Source organism: Salmo trutta, unplaced genomic scaffold (genome assembly GCF_901001165.1).
Source record: "Salmo trutta unplaced genomic scaffold, fSalTru1.1, whole genome shotgun sequence".
Taxonomy (NCBI): domain Eukaryota; kingdom Metazoa; phylum Chordata; class Actinopteri; order Salmoniformes; family Salmonidae; genus Salmo; species Salmo trutta.
In genome coordinates, this window is record NW_021822853.1 from 57,852 (window position 1) to 77,851 (window position 20,000).

At 40.7% G+C, this 20,000-nt stretch overlaps 1 protein-coding gene across 1 annotated transcript in view; it reads right to left on the reverse strand.

The window, feature by feature from the left end:
* Positions 1-8,231, reverse strand: part of LOC115185805 (wiskott-Aldrich syndrome protein family member 2-like) — an 11,658-nt gene extending 3,427 nt beyond the window's left edge. Inside the window, 4 exon segments of the mRNA XM_029745815.1 lie at positions 1,235-1,398; positions 6,509-6,643; positions 6,792-6,957; positions 8,100-8,231. Of these exon segments, the coding sequence (XP_029601675.1) occupies positions 1,235-1,398; positions 6,509-6,643; positions 6,792-6,924 (432 nt within the window). The 5' untranslated portion in view covers positions 6,925-6,957; positions 8,100-8,231.
* Positions 8,232-20,000: the final 11,769 nt, after the last annotated feature.

Below are 20,000 nucleotides of genomic sequence, written 5' to 3' on the forward strand. Positions count from 1 at the left end.
TGAAAGTTGGTCACTGAATTAGGCATGTCAGCTACATTATTTAGAATGTTAAGTCTAGCCAGCTACGGTGCCTTCAGAAAGTACACTACATACACAAAAGTATGTGGACACCCCTTCAAAATGTGTGGATTTGGCTATTTCAGCCACACCCGTTGCAATCTCCATAGACAAAACAATGGCAGTAGAACGGCCTTACTAAAGAGCTCATTGACATTCAATGTGGCAACGTCATAGGATGCCACCTTTCCAACAAGTGAGTTCATTACATTTCTGCCCTGCAAGAGCTGCCCTGGTCAACTGTAAGTGCTGTTACTGTAAAGTGGAAACGTCTAGGAGCAACAACGTCTCAGCAGTGAAGTGGTAGGCCACACAAACTCACAGAAAGGAACCGCCGAGTGCTGAAGAGCATTAAAATGTTGTACTCAGTGCCTCTGGAAGCAACGTCAGCACAAGCACTGTTTGTCGGGAGCTTCATGAAATGGTTTTCCATGGCCGAGCAGCCTAAGATCAATGCCAACCTTGGCTGGAGGGATGTAAAGCTCGCCCCCATTGGACTCTTGAGCAGTGGAAACGCGTTCTCTGGAGTGATGAATGACACTTCACCATCTGGCAGTCCGGCAGTCGAATCTGGGATTGGCGGATTCCAGGGGAACACTACCCACCCCAATACATAGTGCCAACTGTAAAGTTTGGTGGAGGAGGAATAATGGTCTGGGCTGTTTTCATGGTTTGGGCTCCTTAGTTCCAGTGAAGGGAAGTCAACGCTACAGCATTCAATGACATTATAGACGATTCTGTGCTTCCAACTTTGTGGCAACAGTTTGGGGAAGGCCCTTTCCTGTTTCAGCATGACAATACCCCCGTGCACAAAGTGAGGTCCATACAGAAATGGTTTGTCGAGATCGGTGTGGAATAACTTGACTGGCCTGCACAGAGCCCTGAACTCAACCCCATCGAAGACCTTTGGGATGAATTGGACTCCGACTGCGAGCCAGGCCTAATCGGCCAACATCAGTGTCCGACCTCATTAATGCTCTTGTGTCCCAACAATGTCCCAACATCTAGTGGAAAGCCTTCCCAGAAGGGTGGATGTTCGGCGAGCAGGTGTCATACTTTTTTTTTTTAAATGAGAGATATATATATATATAAAAAAATGAACGGAAAAAGTTTTAATGTGTTTGATACCCTTCACGCCATTATTATGAGCCGTCCTCGCCTTAGCTGAGGTGTGTGTGTGTGTGTACCTGTACTGGCTGAGGTTGTTGAGTGGTGGAGGAGGATTACAGGTCAGATAAGTCTCCTGTACAGGCAGTGGTAAAGAGGGTCTACAGAATAACTGCTGGTCCTGAGTCAGATTACTATGAAACGCTTTCTTCTGGGTGATGGCCTGCAGAGAGACTAGGAGAGATAGATTGAGGGAGGGTGGAGATAGAGAAGAGAGAAGGAGACAGAGTTAGTTTTTATTTTGTTTGAGACAGAAGCAAACCGTATCTGTTACATTACATCTACTGAATTCTGACTTGAATGCTAAACACAATGCACTGTTTTTATGTAACATACAGCGGGTTTACTGGACATGGGTCGTACCAGTTAGGAACTTACAAAATCACGTTCAATTAAGATTCCCCATTAATAGTTTTTTACTCGATGCTTAAAACTGTTTCCGGGAGACCACCCCGGGGTGTATAAATGAGGGATGTGCATATTTCCCTTTCAAGACGATTGGATACATATCTAGATACATGGGCTCCGATATGATACAGGAACGATGCGTTTTAGTTTGAAACGAGTCGGTTTGATTAGAGGAACGAATCGATGTGGTTCAATGCGATAGTGCGTCGAATACTAACATTTATTGCAAATTCACATTTATTTTCCATTCTAAATTAAATTCTGCTGCTGATAGAGCTCATGAGCTGGGCCTCTCCGAGCTGGGGGGGGGGGGGGGTGTATGTATGTATGTATGTATATATATATATATATATATATATAGTGTATGTATGTATATATATATATAGTGTATGTATGTATGTATATAGTGTATGTATGTATGTATGTATGTATGTATGTATGTATATATATATATATATAGTGTATATATATATAGTGTATGTATGTATGTATATATATATAGTGTATGTATGTATATATATATATATAGTGTATGTATGTATATATATATATATAGTGTATGTATGTATGTATGTATATATATATATATATATAGTGTATGTATGTATATATATATATATATAGTGTATGTATGTATGTATGTATGTATATATATATATATATAGTGTATGTATGTATGTATGTATGTATGTATATATATATATATATATATAGTGTATATATATATAGTGTATAGTATGTATGTATATATATATAGTGTATGTATGTATATATATATATATATATATATAGTGTATGTATGTATGTATATATATATATATATATATATATATATATATATTATATATATAGATATATATATATATATATATATAATATATATATATATATATATATATATATATATAGTGTATGTATGTATGTATATATATATATAGTGTATGTATGTATATATATATATATATATATATATATATAGTGTATGTATGTATGTATGTATGTATATATATATATATATATATATATATATATATATATATATATATAGTGTATGTATGTATATATATATAGTGTATGTATGTATGTATGTATGTATGTATGTATATATATATATATAGTGTATATATATATAGTGTATGTATGTATGTATATATATATAGTGTATGTATGTATATATATATATAGTGTATGTATGTATATATATATATATATATAGTGTATGTATGTATGTATGTATGTATATATATATATATATATATAGTGTATGTATGTATATATATATATAGTGTATGTATGTATGTATGTATGTATGTATGTATGTATGTATGTATGTATGTATGTATATATATATATATATAGTGTATATAGTGTATATATATATAGTGTATGTATGTATGTATATATATATAGTGTATGTATGTATATATATATATATAGTGTATGTATGTATGTATGTATATATATACACTATATATATATATATATAGTGTATGTATGTATGTATATATATATATATATATAGTGTATGTATGTATATATATATATATATATATAGTGTATGTATGTATATATATATATAGTGTATGTATGTATGTATGTATGTATGTATGTATGTATGTATGTATGTATGTATATATATATATATATATATATATATATATATATATATATATATATATAGTGTATGTAGGCACCAGACTGTTTCTCTTCTCCTCCCATAGGATACCTGATGGCTAACAATAACATATCCTGACATAATGTAAACATTATACATTACCCTCTCTCTCTCAGTGAAATGAATAAGTATATTTCATAAATAACAAATCAGAACCCATCAATGTGTCTATAGTGTATGTGGGCACCTGACGTGAGCCATATTGGAAACTGGGCATCCACCACCCCACTGTCAGTTAGGGGGAGAAATGTTTGCTTTTATTACCCACCACCAACACACTTTTGATCTGAACCTACCAATTAATTTGCCTTTTTTTTTTATACAAAAAAATAAAAAGTGTTAAGAGCAAGTAATGTATAAATATGTATCTTAACAAAATGTGCTATGACATAGCCAATCAATATCAAGCTTAACTTTGGATTTCACCCGTCTCATAATCAAATGGTTTAGGCTGTTTGGAAGTTGAAGGACTAGGAGTGAGCTTCTTTTCCTCGGCCATGCAGAGCAGATGGCAAAAGTGATTATGAAATTATTAACTTTATCCTCTATATCTAAAAATGACCATATACACGATTGTTTAACTTCTAAGGTATGGGGCAGTATTTTGACGTCCGGATGAAAGGCGTGCCCAAATTAAACTGTCTGCTACTCAGACTCAGAAGGTAAGATATGCATATTATTAGTAGATTTGGATAGAAAACACTCTGAAGTTTCTAAAACTGTTTGAATGATGTCTGTGAGTATAACAGAACTCATATGGCAGGCAAAAACCTGAGAAAAATCCAACCAGGAAGTGAGAAATCTGAGGCTTGTAGTTATTTGAAGTGATTGCCTAACAAACACACAGTGACTTAGGGTTCATTTTGCACTTCCTAAGGCCTCCACTAGATGTCAACAGTCTTTAGAAAGTTGTTTGAGGCTTCTATGGTGAACAGAGAGCGAACAAAGGAAGTTGGAAGTTGTTGACTCAGGAAAGGACATGAGTTCATTGGCGCACATTCACGTGATGAGGTAGCTGTGTCCCATTACATTTTTCAAGCCATTGGAATCGTCCGGTTGGAATATTTTTGAAGTTTTATGTTAAAAAGGCCCTAAAGGTTGATGCTATACATCGTTTGACATGTTTCTACGAATGTAAATATAACTTTTTTTTTAAACTTTTCGTCGTGAAATATTCGGCGCGCTTCCTACATTTGGAGTAGCTTACTGAACGTGCAAACAACAAGGAGGTATTTGGACATAAATTATGGACTTTATCGAACAAAACAACATTTATTGTGGACCTAGGATTCCTGGGAGTGCATTCTGATGAAGATCATCAAAGGTAAGTGAATATTTATAATGCTATTTAATATTTTAGATGACTCCAAAATGGCAGGTATCTGTATTGCCTAGTGTATGTTTCTGAGCGCCGTACTCAGATTATTGCAAAGTGTGCTTTCCCCGTGAAGCTTTTTTGAAATCTGTCACAGCGGTTGCATTAAGGAGATGTTTATCTATAATTCTTTGAATAACAGTTTAATATTTTATCAACGTTTATGATGAGTATTTCTATAAATTGATGTGCTCATTCACCGGAGGTTTTTGAAGGAAAAACATTTCTGAACATTACGGGCCAATGTAAAATGGGGTTTTTGGATATAAATATGAACTTTATTGAGCAAAACATACATGTATTGTGTAATATGATATAATATCAAAGGTTAGTGCTTAATTTTAGCTGTATTTCTGGTTTTTGTGACGCCTCTTCTTGCTTGGAAAATGGCTGTGTGGCTTTTCTTGTTTAGGTGGTGTCCTAACATAATCTAATGTTTTGCTTTCGCCGTAAAGCCTTTTTGAAATCGGACAATGTGGTTGGATTAACGAGAGTCTTATCTATAAAATGGTGTAAAATAGTTGTATGTGTGAGAAATTTGAATTATGAGATTTTGGTTGTTTTGAATTTGACACCCTGTTATTTCACTGGCTGTTGAATAGTGTGACCCGCAGGTGGGACAGTCACGTCCCACATACCCAAGAGAGGTTAAAGCAAAACTACCAAAACTAATGCTGGGAGTTTACCTGAATAGGTTAGGGCAACTTTTATTCAGGTAAAGCACAATTTCCAACAGCGCATTGAAAAGAAAAGTATTTTTTTTAAATAAAAATAACCTAGCAAATTACATTCGTTGTCACTCAAAGCTTAATACTGCGCAAGTCATTTTACACAAAGATGAGCCAGGTCAGGGATTAGGCCTAACTCTTATTGGTCAAATCAAATCGTATTTGTCACATACGCCGAATACAACAGGTGTAGACTTTACAGTGAAATGCTAAGTTACAAGCTCTTAACCACCAAATCAGTTTAAATAAATACCAAGTGACATGCCTAGGGTTGTTCAGCATGCAAAAGGACTTGTAGTTCAATGACTGTCAACTTAATTACATGCTTAGTTTAACACTAAAGGAGAGGACGCAATTGTCACAAAAGATTAGGTATTTTCAGAAGGTAAAAAGGAAGTAATTGGAGCGAAACGTTTAAGTGAACCGGAGATTCGTAATGTTTGAATCTAATTTCTGACCGATGCATGCTAGATTTGGATTGGTTTGGGGTCTCGCGGACAGATGGACTCATACAGTATATTAAACATTTCAACCGGGGACCGATGCACTCATATCATAAATCATTTGAACCGGGGACCGATGCACTCCCATCTTAAATCATTTGAACCGGGGACCGATGCACTCCCATCTTAAATCATTTGAACCAGGGACCGATGCACTCCCATCTTAAATCATTTGAACCGGGGACCGATGCACTCCCCATCTTAAATCATTTGAACCGGGGACCGATGCACTCCCATCTTAAATCATTTGAACCGGGGACCGATGCACTCCCCATCTTAAATCATTTGAACCGGGGACCGATGCACTCCCATCTTAAATCATTTGAACCGGGGACCGATGCACTCCCATCTTAAATCATTTGAACCGGGGACCGATGCACTCCCATCTTAAATCATTTGAACCGGGGACCGATGCACTCTCATCTTAAATCATTTGAACCGGGGACCGATGCACTCTCATCTTAAATCATTTGAACCTGGGACCGATGCACTCCCATCTTAAATCATTTGAACCGGGGACCGATGCACTCCTATCTTAAATCATTTGAACCTGGGACTGATTGTTACATCCCTGTGTATAACGTCAGTCTCTTACCTTCCTCCTCTTTAGGGTCGAGCTGGGTGACTTTGACCTGTAGCCGGTCCACTCTCTCACCCAGTGAGTTCACCCTGATAGCAAACGCCCCCGCTTGCACAAACAGCTCTCCAAACACATCCTCTGCATATTTACCTACACAAAACAAATGTATATTTATAGCCTACATACACACATGATTACATAACAAGACACACACAAATCATACTACAATACACATACATTTCATTAAGCACTTCCCTAGGTATAAACTCACATCACACACACAGAGACGGAAACTTACTGAGGCTGCCTAGCTGGCGTATGATGTTGGCGAGGCTGATGTTGGTAACACACTCCAGCTCACTGCGGATGGTGCTGGGGAGCACCTGGCGGCACACATGGCGAGGCTCTATGTTCCTCGTCACCAACGGCATTTTGTGACGGGGGGTTGGGGCGGCGGGCTTCCCCTGGAGGAGGAGCGAGAGGGGTGGGAGCATGTGAGAAAGACAGACGGCTAGCACTGGTCAGATAGAGAAGACTTTACTGGTCTGATAGAAATGTGTTTTCTAGATCAGACATCCCACAGTAGGATGTGTCTTTGTGATGCAGATTAGAGACGCTCTATTTCTAGACACTCTATTTCTATCCACCATTTCTTTCCCCCATTCCGTTCAATAAAGCACCATGTGACTGACTAGCAGACAGACGACTAAAGCAGAACCAAAACCACAGCCGAGTTCTATTCTGGTCCTTCCCCTGTTCCCTTAACACCATTTCAATATGCATACATCTGAGAGGAGTGCAAACAATATGGTGGAGGACCAACACACGCACACGCACACTTATAGATGATAGGGACATGAATGGAACTCGACTCAATCAACTCCGGCACCATAATACTGTAATGTACCCAGCAGCCACACGGGGTCGCTCTAGTCAACACCAACTCCCATTAGAACCACTACAGCCTTAGTGAATTATCCTCGGCTTTTCCAGTAAACACTAATGTGCATTTGCTGTCTCCGCACTCTATAAACTATAAAGCACTTCTATTGAGTTAAAACAATTCGCCAAATGTCTAGCAGGGTACAGTAGTGACTATGGTCTTCTTGGTCGGTGCATTTCACTTGACAGGCAAGCTCATTGATCCCATTTGATTCATATTTACAGGTTGATTACAAGCTTTGGGTTTGACGTAAACAGACAAAAAAACTTCCCTGACTAAAACAGAATGTTATGAAGCCAGATGTCCCATCGCCCAAACTATCTACCATACAAATGGGGTGCGCCAGTGTGTCATGACTTTTACACTGACGCAAAAGCAAGACAGCCTACCCCAACTCTGTAACTGACAAATCATTTACTTCTCAACATACAAACTCATCTAAAAGGAGACCTGTTTTGAGTCCTAAGCATAGAAACAAACCCAGAAACTGCATTACAATAGTCACGGCGAGGGAAGTTGACATGAAACTTGGGCTCTCGGCCTTGTCAATTTAGCAGGAAGTAAAGTTGAAAGCGCCCCTCATTATGTCCGAAAATCGTCGGAGAAAACAATACTTCTATATTAACTTCAGAAAAACGCGATAAATAAACACTGATCGCTTACCGTCAAACGGCCAATTGTAGAATCAGTCAAATTAGTCTTGTTTCTACTTTTCGGAGTCTTTCAGCAGCAACAACAAAAAATGAAAGATTTACTGTAAACGGAGGGACTAAGGAAATCACGAAGAGAAGTCCCACATTTGTGAACTTCTGATTGGACAAGGCTTCGACATTCCAGGCGCCGATTGGTTCCTCTCAATCTCAATCAGAAGCGAGGACATGGCAATTTGGAAGTACTATACGTAACTCCACCAGTCTCGTCGTAAACATCTGTCCGCAGTTTGCGTAGCAAGGGTGGAGATACATTCCACAGTATGTTCTCAGCGGGTGAGAACCAGGGGAGAATGACTGCTCCCTCCCATTGATCATTTTGAGTTGAAGGCCGACCGCAGTACTACCGGCATTGTTTTTAGAAAACAGCATCGATTCCTCCATTATAGTGAAATGGGGAAATGGCGATCTTCGTGGTCAATATTCGTGGATATAAATATTTTTAAAAGAACACAGTTATGGTACCAATAATTGATTTTATTTCACCAAAATGTATGTCGTTGAACCGATTACTTCAAAGTCACACACAGACAAAGTTATAAGTATAATTTAGTTGCTAATGGAAGCCTGCAGTACCTCGGGTGGCCTTCAACTTGAGATACTCTATGAGAGGAGGCAGCATTTTACATTTTTACATTTTAGTCATTTAGCAGACGCTCTTATCCAGAGCGACTTACAGTAGTGAATGCATACATTTCAATTCATACATTTTTTTTTTCTCGTACTGAGCAGGCACTGAGCAGGCCTGCAACGTCACTTCCTAGGGTAGCTCAAACTGTGCGCACAATGTTTCCAAAACTCCTCCATGTAGCAAGATTGCGATACGCTGAAAGGGACACTTCCTGATCATCTAACAAGCTGAGCGTTCTCATAGGAAACAGTGGGGTGGCGTCATCGATGGCTTCTTCCATATATTTTACGGTCTTTGGTTGGGACACATCCCAGGAATGACTGGCATTTTGAGAGTGAATAGAAGCTTATTATGCAGAATAGGAGGTTATAAAGGTTTGTAACTACCGTGTCACCGTCATGTGTACGATGTCTGTGAAATGTTAGAGTGTGCTGGAAATTCTAAGTAGACTAGTACAATGAAGATCAAAATGTGAAAACTTTAAAATCAATAAATGTCTTCACATTGTACAAGTCGTCAGATAATCAACCCATGTTTCCTAAAAAAAAAAAAACATTTTGGCACTGAGCAAATTTCAGGGCTGCCTTTAGCCCAGTCAAAACTGTTCGCTGCTCTGGCACCCCAATGGTGGAACAAGCTCCCTCACGATGCCAGGACAGCGGAGTCAATCACCACCTTCCGGAGACACCTGAAACCCCACCTCTTTAAGGAATACCTGGGATAGGACTAAGTAATCCTTCTAACCCCCCCCCCCCCCAAAAAAAAGATATAGATGTACTATTGTAAAGTGGTTGTTCCACTGGATATCATAAGGTGAATGCACCAATTTGTAAGTCGCTCTGGATAAAAGTGTCTGCTAAATGACGTAAATGTAAATGTAAATAAACACTCAATAGAACAAAAGAAAAGGGACGTTTCTTTTTTTGCTGAGTTTAGTAATTTGAATAACATTTTTCAGCAGCTTGATGGTAGTTGAACTAAATTCAAATATGTTTTACCATGTAGTGGTGTAGCTAACTACTGGAACTACACACTTCTTGGGTGAAGTAGGCACAGATTTACTTAATTTTTCGGCATCGGACCTTTTTAATTCTCACCTGAAACACCTTTTGTGTGTCTAATTCTCACTTTTTGTTGTGTTTAGTCGGCTAAATTACACATTCTGTTAACATCTGACACTGTGATCTGTTGCAATTGTAGTCTATGATATTTCAGATTTAGATATGATAATTTTTCACTAAGTAGTTTGGATGTAGTGAACTACTTTTTCTAAGTGACTTTAAGTAAGCTATGTTTTTCTTAAGAGTGGCTTTAGTGTATCTTCATTTCTTGTAGTGTGAAATAATTGGTAGCTTGGTAAACGATATTTTCAGAGTAGCTTCCCCAAAAACTGCCAAACATTCAAACAAACTGAATGCACCCCAGGGCCCAGTTTCCAGATAGCGATGGAATTTAGGCTTATGAGTGTTTTAACTATGCGTCTTTCTTACAACGGCCGAAGATGTAACATAGGTTTCTCAAAACACCACCATGCAGAGAGAACGTTCGCTCAGTGCGTCGTTGAGTCTCGGATCAGCTATCTCCATTCAAATCTTTCTTTAACATTAGAATTATACCACAATACTGACGACGGATCAGCTCCTATAAATATATTATACATTTTGGTTTCAAATATTGAGGCGTCTTATTCAAATGCTTATGCCCTTATAGTAATGCGCTAAACCAAGTTCTCATTTGTTTTCGTAACGGGCTGCTTCCCCTTTCACGCCATGTGATTGAGATGGTTAAATATCAAAGATGTTTACAGTCACGCCACACCCTTACTGTACCTACGTGACCTGTCGCTATAGAAGGCGGTGTGTCGTGACATACTGTTTTTTCTTCACTCTCACTTTTATGTGTTTTACATTACGAGAATGCTAGTAAACCCATTGGGATTACTTTCTTATGAAATTACGATTCTTCAATGACTTGAGGAAGTGCCGTGAGTAGTTGATTTTTCTCTAATGTACCCCCCCTTAGTTATTGTGCTTGCCCATACTAGCTACTTGTATTGCTTTTTAGGGGCATTTCCATCTCTGTGTGTTAGCTAGCTAGCTAGTTAGCTTCGGGTCTATTCCGTTACCTCAGAAGTTAGCTAGCTAAGTTAGCCAAACATAGCTACCGTAGCTAGTTAGCTTGTTGACCCATGGTGTCGTGCCAGGCCCTGCTTGACTGCCATACCAGCCCATTGATCCATCATTACCACTCCCTTGCTTGGAGTTATGCTGTGATCACAGATCTCAGCAGTGCTGTAAATTACCTGTCCTTGCTTAACCGAGTCCACCAATGCTGAGACTGACAGTCCACGCTTGACTGTGCCAGTCAGATAGCTTCATATAGGCGGCCGTTTCGAGGCCAGATCCTGATACGTATTTAGGCGTGATTCTTGACCCTGAAGCACGACGGGTCAGAGCCAAGGTTAGTATAACCTTCTCTCGAAGCATCCGAAGCTGATACAGAGGCAATCGAAGCATACACCGTGACACATCGAAACAGAAAGCTATTTTTTTGTTTCATTTTTCTTGGAACAGACTTCTCTTATGTGAAAATCCGTTCTCTGCACACTGATTCAGTGCAGTACACGAATGTCGTTCCACCCATGTCAACAGTGTGAAAAACAGCTCCCAGCCTCAGATGAGCACACACTTTGCGTTCTTTGCTTGAGAGTTGAACATGCTCAAGCGGCTGCACAGGCTAGCAGCTCTTGCACTCACTGTCAGAAATTCAAAGCAAGATAATTGAAATCTCAACTTGCAAACTTTGGGAGCGGAGCCTCCGGATTCTCATCAGATGATTCTGCCACACAGATTAATGATCCTTCCTAACGCTCCAGGTCTATTGACGGGTCTCACTCCCTTCTTGATCCGCCGGCCCAATAAACGCCATCGCTCATCCTCGCCTGGGCACAAATCTCAACGCACTGAGATGCGCAAGGAGATTAAGTCACTGGACAGTCGTATGGCAACCACTGAGTCTGCCCTCGAGCACATCCTGGCAAGGCTTCCCCCGCCTGTACCAAACCCAACCCCTACCTCTGAACAGAGCGCGGTTGTTGAATCGGATGACACTGACGTACTGTCCACAAGAGCCTCCCACTCTAAAGACACAGACTATGAACACTCTGATGAGGATGATCCTATGTACCACAGCTCTAGAATTGTTCAGTCCCAGCCCGCCAGCCTGGCAGCGATGGTCGACCAGAAAATATCCTTGTCTGAAATCTTTGAGAGGGCAAGCAGGAACCTCAACGTGGAACGTGCACCTATTGACATGGCATCCACATCAGTTCTTCAAAGACTGAGACATCCATCCCGTTGTTCAAAGACTTCGTGTGTGAGCTCCAATGCACTTGGATTATGCCAAATAACAGAACCCCTGCCATGCCAAGCACATGCACTCCCTTAGCTACAGTTCATGGTGCAGATGAGAGTGGTTTTGTCCATTTCCCGCGTATGGACAAATCATTTGCTTCGCTTGTTCTGCCTGCTTCTCTCCATAAATGTTCAGAGTAAGAGCTGCCTATCAAACGATGCAGGACATCTAATCGCTTGCTACGCAGAACACATGACAGCACTGCTTCAGCCGCTAGGCTTAGCCATTCAGCAGCGATACTAGCAGGAACGCCTCTCCACAAACTGCTGAGACCATGAAAAAACTGTCTACAGTTACAGACCTGCTCATCCAATGCCTTCAGGGCAATGCTCAGATGGTTGGAAAATCATTGGTAACACTTTGTGTTGCACGGCACCACCTGTGGTTAGAGCAGTCCAATCTCACTATGGTTAGAGCAGTCCAATCTCACTATGGTTAGAGCAGTCCAATCTCCCTATGGTTAGAGCAGTCCAATCTCCTTATGGTTAGAGCAGTCCAAGCTCCCTATGGTTAGACAAGTCCAAGCTCCCTGTGGTTAGACAAGTCCAATCTCCCTGACAAAGAGAAGGTTCCACTACTAGGTAATCCTGCTCAAAAGCAAACACTCTTCTCAGAAATGTCCTTGCTCCTGGAAAAGCATGCAATCGAAGAGGTAGAACCAGCGCAACAAAACTGTGGGTTCTACTCAATCCATTTTTTTGTGCCAAAAAACAAAGGGCGGAGGCTTCCATCCGATCCTGGACCTAAGGTGCCTGAATTGTCATCTTTCAGCACTTCAAAATGCTGCCAATCAAAATCATCCTTCAGTCAGTACAACCAGGTGATTGGTCCACCACAGTGGACCTGAAAGACGCATACTTTCATATCCCCATTCTACCGGCGAACAGAAAAATACCTGAGATTTGCACCTTGGCCGTTCGCTGCCCCTCACACTTTCACAAAGTGCATAAGCACTAGCCCCCCATCACCAAGCAGGAGTCAGGTTCCTGAACTACTTAAACAATTGGCTAATATGTGCAGGGTCACAAAGCCTTGGCACACAAGTCCATAGCCTCACATCACCTCTCAGAGATTGAGACTAACAATGAACTTAGAAATAAGATCTCTGGTCCCCACTCAGTGTATGCACTTCCTAGGCTTGACACTGGACACTCAAATCATGCGAGTAACACTCTCCAGAAAGAGTGGTATCTTTGACAAATTGTCTTTCAACATTCAAATTGAAAGAAAACAGGTGACAGCGCTAGAGAGTCAGAGGGTTCTAGATCTCCTAGCTGCTGCGGTCCATGTTGTACTATTGGTCTTGCTCCACATGCGGCCAATACATCGCTAGTACAACAGACAATATCTATTTCCCAGAAGGGACAAACACAAAAAGGCTGTGACAATTTCAATGAGTTACTAGACAGCAAATAAATACAATAAAATACAAATATACACAATACATAACATTAATCAAGTCCTAGACAAAATAAAAAATGCTGGAAACAATAAAAATAAGAAGGGGCTATTTATACAAAGGTGGTCACGTGAGAAAACATGCAGATTAGTATTGCATCAACCAAACTCCCAGTGGAGTTCTCCTAGGCGCAATTCACAACCGGATGACATTGACCACAGACACCTCCCTGCAGGGATGGGGAGCAGTCTTGAACCAGTCAGGGGTCCGTGTTGTATGGTCAGCAGCATGGACAACGGCTCACATCAACATACTGGACCTCAAGGCGGTTCACAGACAACACAACAGGGGTTGCACACATCAACCGCCAGGGCAGACTGAGGTCAATGGCTCTGCACCAGGTAACAAGGCAGCTACTGCTAACCAGCCCTTAATCATAGCATCATTTCACCCGCCTCCCCACTCCTCACAGTAGAGTCGTGAGTTTTATACACTTTACCCTGTTAGGGCATTGAGTGCCTATCTTGCTGCAACAAGAACCAGTTTGTCAAACAGAAGAGCTATTTGTGTGTTATGGGGAGAACACTAAAGGTCCAGCTGTCTCAAAGCAGATATTGGCACATTGGATTACCAATACAGTGTCAACATTATACGCTGCAGTAGGTAGACCAACTCTAGACGTCATGGTAACGCACTCCACCAGTGGTATGGCCACTTCACGGGCCCTGATCAGAGGGGGAGTCTGTCTGTGCTGTTGCAAGTTGGGAAACACCCATAACTTTCATGAGATACTATCTAAATCTAATCTAAATGTGTTTATAAAGCCCTTTTTACATCAGCAGATGTCACAAAGTGCATACACATGAACCCAGCCATCTGATGACCAAGTATGTAAGAGAAAGCACTAATAGGCCTAAATTGCTGACTAGTCCATTATAACAGGCAAATATAGCTGCATTGAGTATACTTCGAAGTCATACATTCTTGAGCTTCTAGAAAAACATACATTAAGTCCTCCAATGAATGAGACATTTGCTGCAGGTAAAGTGGAAATACCAGTACAACCTATCCAGTGTACCCAAATGAAGGTGTTGCCCAAGGCTAATTTCTCTACTGTCAATTATCAATATAATCTAATCAGTTTCTGTCAGGTAGCCTAAACCCCTTTACCTCTCTGGCAGGCAGATGTTGACTGAATGAAATGGACTGGGTCTGTAGTGTGGATATCCTGTCATGGTGGCTTAGAGCGGGTTGTTCAGCCAACTGTTTCTTGATGCCAGGGAAACATTCACTAAAACACATGGAATGTGCTGCATTACATCTTAATGTTGCAATATGTACCTTTTTGGATGATACTAACAAATTCTTATAGAAATGTGAGTTATAGATCTTTCATTCTCATTGAAAGCAAGTCAAAGAAGCGGTAGATATGTTCTATATGCTCTTTTTCTATGCCTCCCGTTCATACGTTTAGTTTTTGCATCTTTTACTTTCAGTTTTGTACACCAGCTTCAAACAGCTGAAAATACAGTATTTTTGGTTTAGATGGTACAAGAAGCGGTAGATATGTTCTATATGCTCTTTTTCTATATATCTATATAAATACAGTATTTTTGGTTTAGATGGTACAATGATTCTCTACACATTGCTTGTTCTGTCACATAACCTGAAATTAGACTAACTATTAGAATTTTAGCAACCAGAAAATGGTGGAGCGATTTCTGCATATTTCACCTTTAAGTCTACTGATCATATATCACAAAATGATCAGTTCTGTGGTGAATCAATGTCAACTGTTGAGCCTAAAATGGTTTCAATGAGACAGAATAACAACAAAAAAATCCAGAAAAACACGTCAAAAATGTTATAAATTGATTTGCATTTTAATGACGGAAATAAGTATTTGACCCCTCTGCAAAACATGACTTAGTACTTGGTGGCAAAACCCTTGTTGGCAATCACAGAGATCAGACGTTTCTTGTAGTTGGCCACCAGGTTTGCACACATCTCAGGAGGGATTTTGTCCCACTCCTCTTTGCAGATCTTCTCCAAGTCATTATGGTTTCGAGGCTGACGTTTGGCAACTCGAACCTTCAGCTCCCTCCACAGATTTCTATGGGATTAAGGTCTGGAGACTGGCTAGACCACTCCAGGACCTTAATGTGCTTCTTCTTGAGCCACTCCTTTGTTGCCTTGGCCGTGTGTTTTGGGTCATTGTCATGCTGGAATACCCATCCACGACCCATTTTCAATGCCCTGGCTGAGGGAAGGAGGTTCTCACCCAAGATTTGACGGTACATGGCCCCGTCCATTGTCCCTTTGATGCGGTGAAGTTGTCCTGTCCCCTTAGCAGAAAAACACCCCCAAAGCATAATGTTTCCACCTCCATGTTTGACGGTGGGGATGGTGTGCTTGGGGTCATAGGCAGCATTCCTCCTCCTCCAAACACGGCGAGTTGAGTTGATGCCAAAGAGCTCAATTTTGGTCTCATCTGACAACAACACTTTCACCCAGTTGTCCTCTGAATCATTCAGATGTTCATTGGCAAACTTCAGACGGGCATGTATATGTGCTTTCTTGAGCAGGGGGACCTTGCGGTCGCTGCAGGATTTCAGTCCTTCACGGCGTAGTGTGTTACCAATTGTTTTCTTGGTGACTATGGTCCCAGTTGCCTTGAGATCATTGACAAGATCCTCCCGTGTAGTTCTGGGCTGATTCCTCACCGTTCTCATGATCATTGCAACTCCACGAGGTGAGATCTTGCATGGAGCCCCAGGCCGAGGGAGATTGACAGTTCTTTTGTGTTTCTTCCATTTGCGAATAATCACACCCACTGTTGTCACCTTCTCACCAAGCTGCTTGGCGATGGTCTTGTAGCCCATTCCAGCCTTGTGTAGGTCTACAATCTTGTCCCTGACATCCTTGGAGAGCTCTTTGGTCTTGGCCATAGTGGAGAGTTTGAAATCTGATTGATTGATTGCTTCTGTGGACAGGTGTCTTTTATACAGGTAACAAACTGAGATTAGGAGCACTCCCTTTAAGAGTATGCTCCTAATCTCAGCTCGTTACCTGTATAAAAGACACCTGGGAGCCAGAAATCTTTCTGATTGAGAAGGGGTGAAATACTTATTTCCCTCATGTCACGACAGTTTGAAGGAGCGGACCAAGATGCAGCGTTTTCATAGTTCCACATGTTATATTAAATCAGTGAAACCGAATGCAACCATTAAACATTACAAGTATAAACAAAACAATAAACCGTGACGCTGGAGGAACAATAACCTCACGAAGAACAATCACCCACAAACACCTGTGGGACAAACCTAACTTAAATAGGACCTCCAATTAGAGACAACGACAACCTGCTGCCTCTAATTGGAGGTCATGCCAAACACCACCAATATAGAAATGCAAACCTAGAACCAAACATGTGTTTGACATGCGTTTTTCTGGATTTTTTTGTTGTTATTCTGTCTCTCACTGTTCAAATAAACCTACCATTAAAATGATAGACTGATACTTTCTTTGTCAGTGGGCAAACGTACAAAATCAGCAGGGGATCAAATACTTTTTTCCCTCACTGTAATAACATTTGACCTTGAGAACACACTGAGCAACAGCATCAAATGTGAATGACAGTGGCTGGTCTGATCCATTTGGCACAGATTGCATTCAGATAGGATTTGTTCATCGGTACACTCAACACAACCATCTCACATTTATCAACTAAGATCTTGGATAAAAATATTTGTTCCCGCTTTTATCCCCCCACAACTTGACTGGAAAAGACAATAAATAAATAATAATAAATAAACAATAAAGTGATAGTAACACTGAGCTGGACAGAGGAACTGAGGAGAGCCCCTTCTAGTAAATCCCCTGCTTTATGGCACATCTCTGTCACCACAGTCCATAAATTGTAACGGACGTCGTATAAAGGGGACCGAGGCGCAGCGTGTTACGTGCTCATAATTATATTTGAATGAAAACGAACACTTATACAAAAGAAACAAAACGACAGTCGACAGTTCTGTCAGGTTACGTGAACGAAACAGAAAACAACTACCCACAAAACACAATAGAAAAAAACCCCAACTTAAATATGATCTCCGATTAGAGACAACGCGAACCAGCTGCCTCTAATTGGAGATCATCCCAAAAACCTCTAACATAGAAATAGAATAATAGAACTAAACATAGAAACAAAAAACATAGAATGCCCACCCATATCACACCCTGACCTAACTAAACACAGAAAAAAACAGCTCTCTTAGGTCAGAGCGTGACATAAATGTAAGATTATAGCCTTCTTACTACTACAGACTCAATGTTATGACCGCACCATCAGTGGTGTCTGGTTCTGGACACGGCACCCTCTCTCAACCCAGATAAGTGAGCGTACCGTGAACCTTGTTCATACTTATCAACCATCAGTGAGATGGATGTTCTATACAGAGGCCTTTTACTCTTGGTGCTGTTGCACCTAATTGAAGCCTCATGTTGTAAGTTAGTTCTCTGTAACGTCGACGCAGAGAGTCAGGAAGCAGGTGCAGTTAGTGAGTTTAATAATAATGAACGGATACAAAACAAGGGAAACATCTGACAAGGAGACATAATCAACACTTTCTGAAGAGTGATGCTAGGGTGTGCTAAATAAAGGGGGCGTAATCAGGGTAGTGATGGAGTCCAGGTGTGCCTCATGATGGAGCGCAGCTGTGTGTAATGTTGGTTGCCAGCTGTGTGTAATGAGGGTTGCCAGGTGTACGTAGTGAGGGTTGCCAAGTGTACGTAATGAGGGTTGCCAGATGTGTGTAATGAGGGTTGCCAGGTGTGCATAATGATGGGTTGCCAGGTGTGCGTAATAATGGGTTGCCAGGTAGGCGTAATGATGGTTGCCAGGTAGGCGTAATGATGGTAGCAGTTTAATAACAAAAAACCCACCGGAAAACAGAACAATCAAATAATGGGTACATAACCCGACGCACACCAGGATAGACGTGCACAAGAACTTACAACAAACAATCACCGACAAGGACATGAGGGGGAACAGAGGGTTAAATACACAACATGTAATTGATGGGATTGGAACCAGGTGTGTTGGAAGACAAGACAAAACCAATGGAAAATGAAAAGTGGATCAGCGATGGCTAGAAGGTCGGTGACTTCGACCGCCGAATGCCGCCCGAACAAGGAGAGGGACTGACTTCGGCGGAAGTCGTGACATGTATGTAATGATGGTTGCCAGGTGTGCATAATAATAGGCTGCCAGTTAAATGGTGAGTTATCCCACTCTGTTGTCCGAACAACTTCTTTGGTATAGTCTCTCCCATAGGTCGTTTGGTGACCCCGTTATGAAAACAAAAGAGAACGTGTGCTTACGGATGTAAACATGGTTCTTTGAGTAGAGTAATGGGTCGCCAAGCTTTCATGTCGTTCCATCCACCTGCGTGGAGTTCGAGTGTCACTCCACACTGCCTTTTATAGTGACAGATCACATGGCTACAGTAAGGGTGTGGTGTGACTGTAAACATATTTTGATATTAAGCATCTCAATCACATGAGTGAAGGGGAAGCAGTTCCCATCGGTCGTTTGGCAACCCGTTAGAGAGAACCAAGGTTACATCCTTAACCCAACAATTTGGCACATCATTGCGCACGTTAGGCTACACATCATGAAATATAGTTAGAACAATTACAGACAGTGGCCTATAAGTAGCAAAATAGAACTCAATTGATTGAACATGAAATGTATTTCAATATGATTCAATATGATTCAATATGATTCAATATGATTGAAATACATACAAGCAACACGTATTTATATTTTAATGCAGTCGTCTCGGTTTTAATTTCAATCATCTTTTTATACGTGTTGCTTGTTTGCATAGCCGCAGGAAGTAGGGGTGGTGAGGGTGCTACAGCACCCTTGATTAAAAAATATATATATAATAATAATAAAATAAAAATTATAATATTTATTACTCCTGTATGAACGAGGAAAATGCTCCTCCTTGCTTTTCAATGACGGCTAGAAATGTACATGTTTTGTGCTCTTGTAGGAAGCAAACACTCCCCCATTGCTGACTATAAATTATTTATAACTGGGCTTTAACTCACTAACTAGCAAAGAATATGAAAAAAATGTGCACACTTGGCAAAATGCAGCTCTCGCTTTGATCTCAAAACAAGCACATCTACTGACGGCCGCTGGCGCTATAAACAGACAGAGTGCGTTTGAGTGGTAAGGTTAAAGCAACCGACTGTAGTCAAAAGTCGAGGAGTGAAGTCAGGCGAGGAGGTGCAACTGCCACAGCCGAAAGTCAGATCGACGTTGCTGCTCTGTCTCTGGTACTTTTTATATCTGATTTCCGTTTTCAGTGTTTATAAAAGTTTTTCTTTCTACTGTCGAA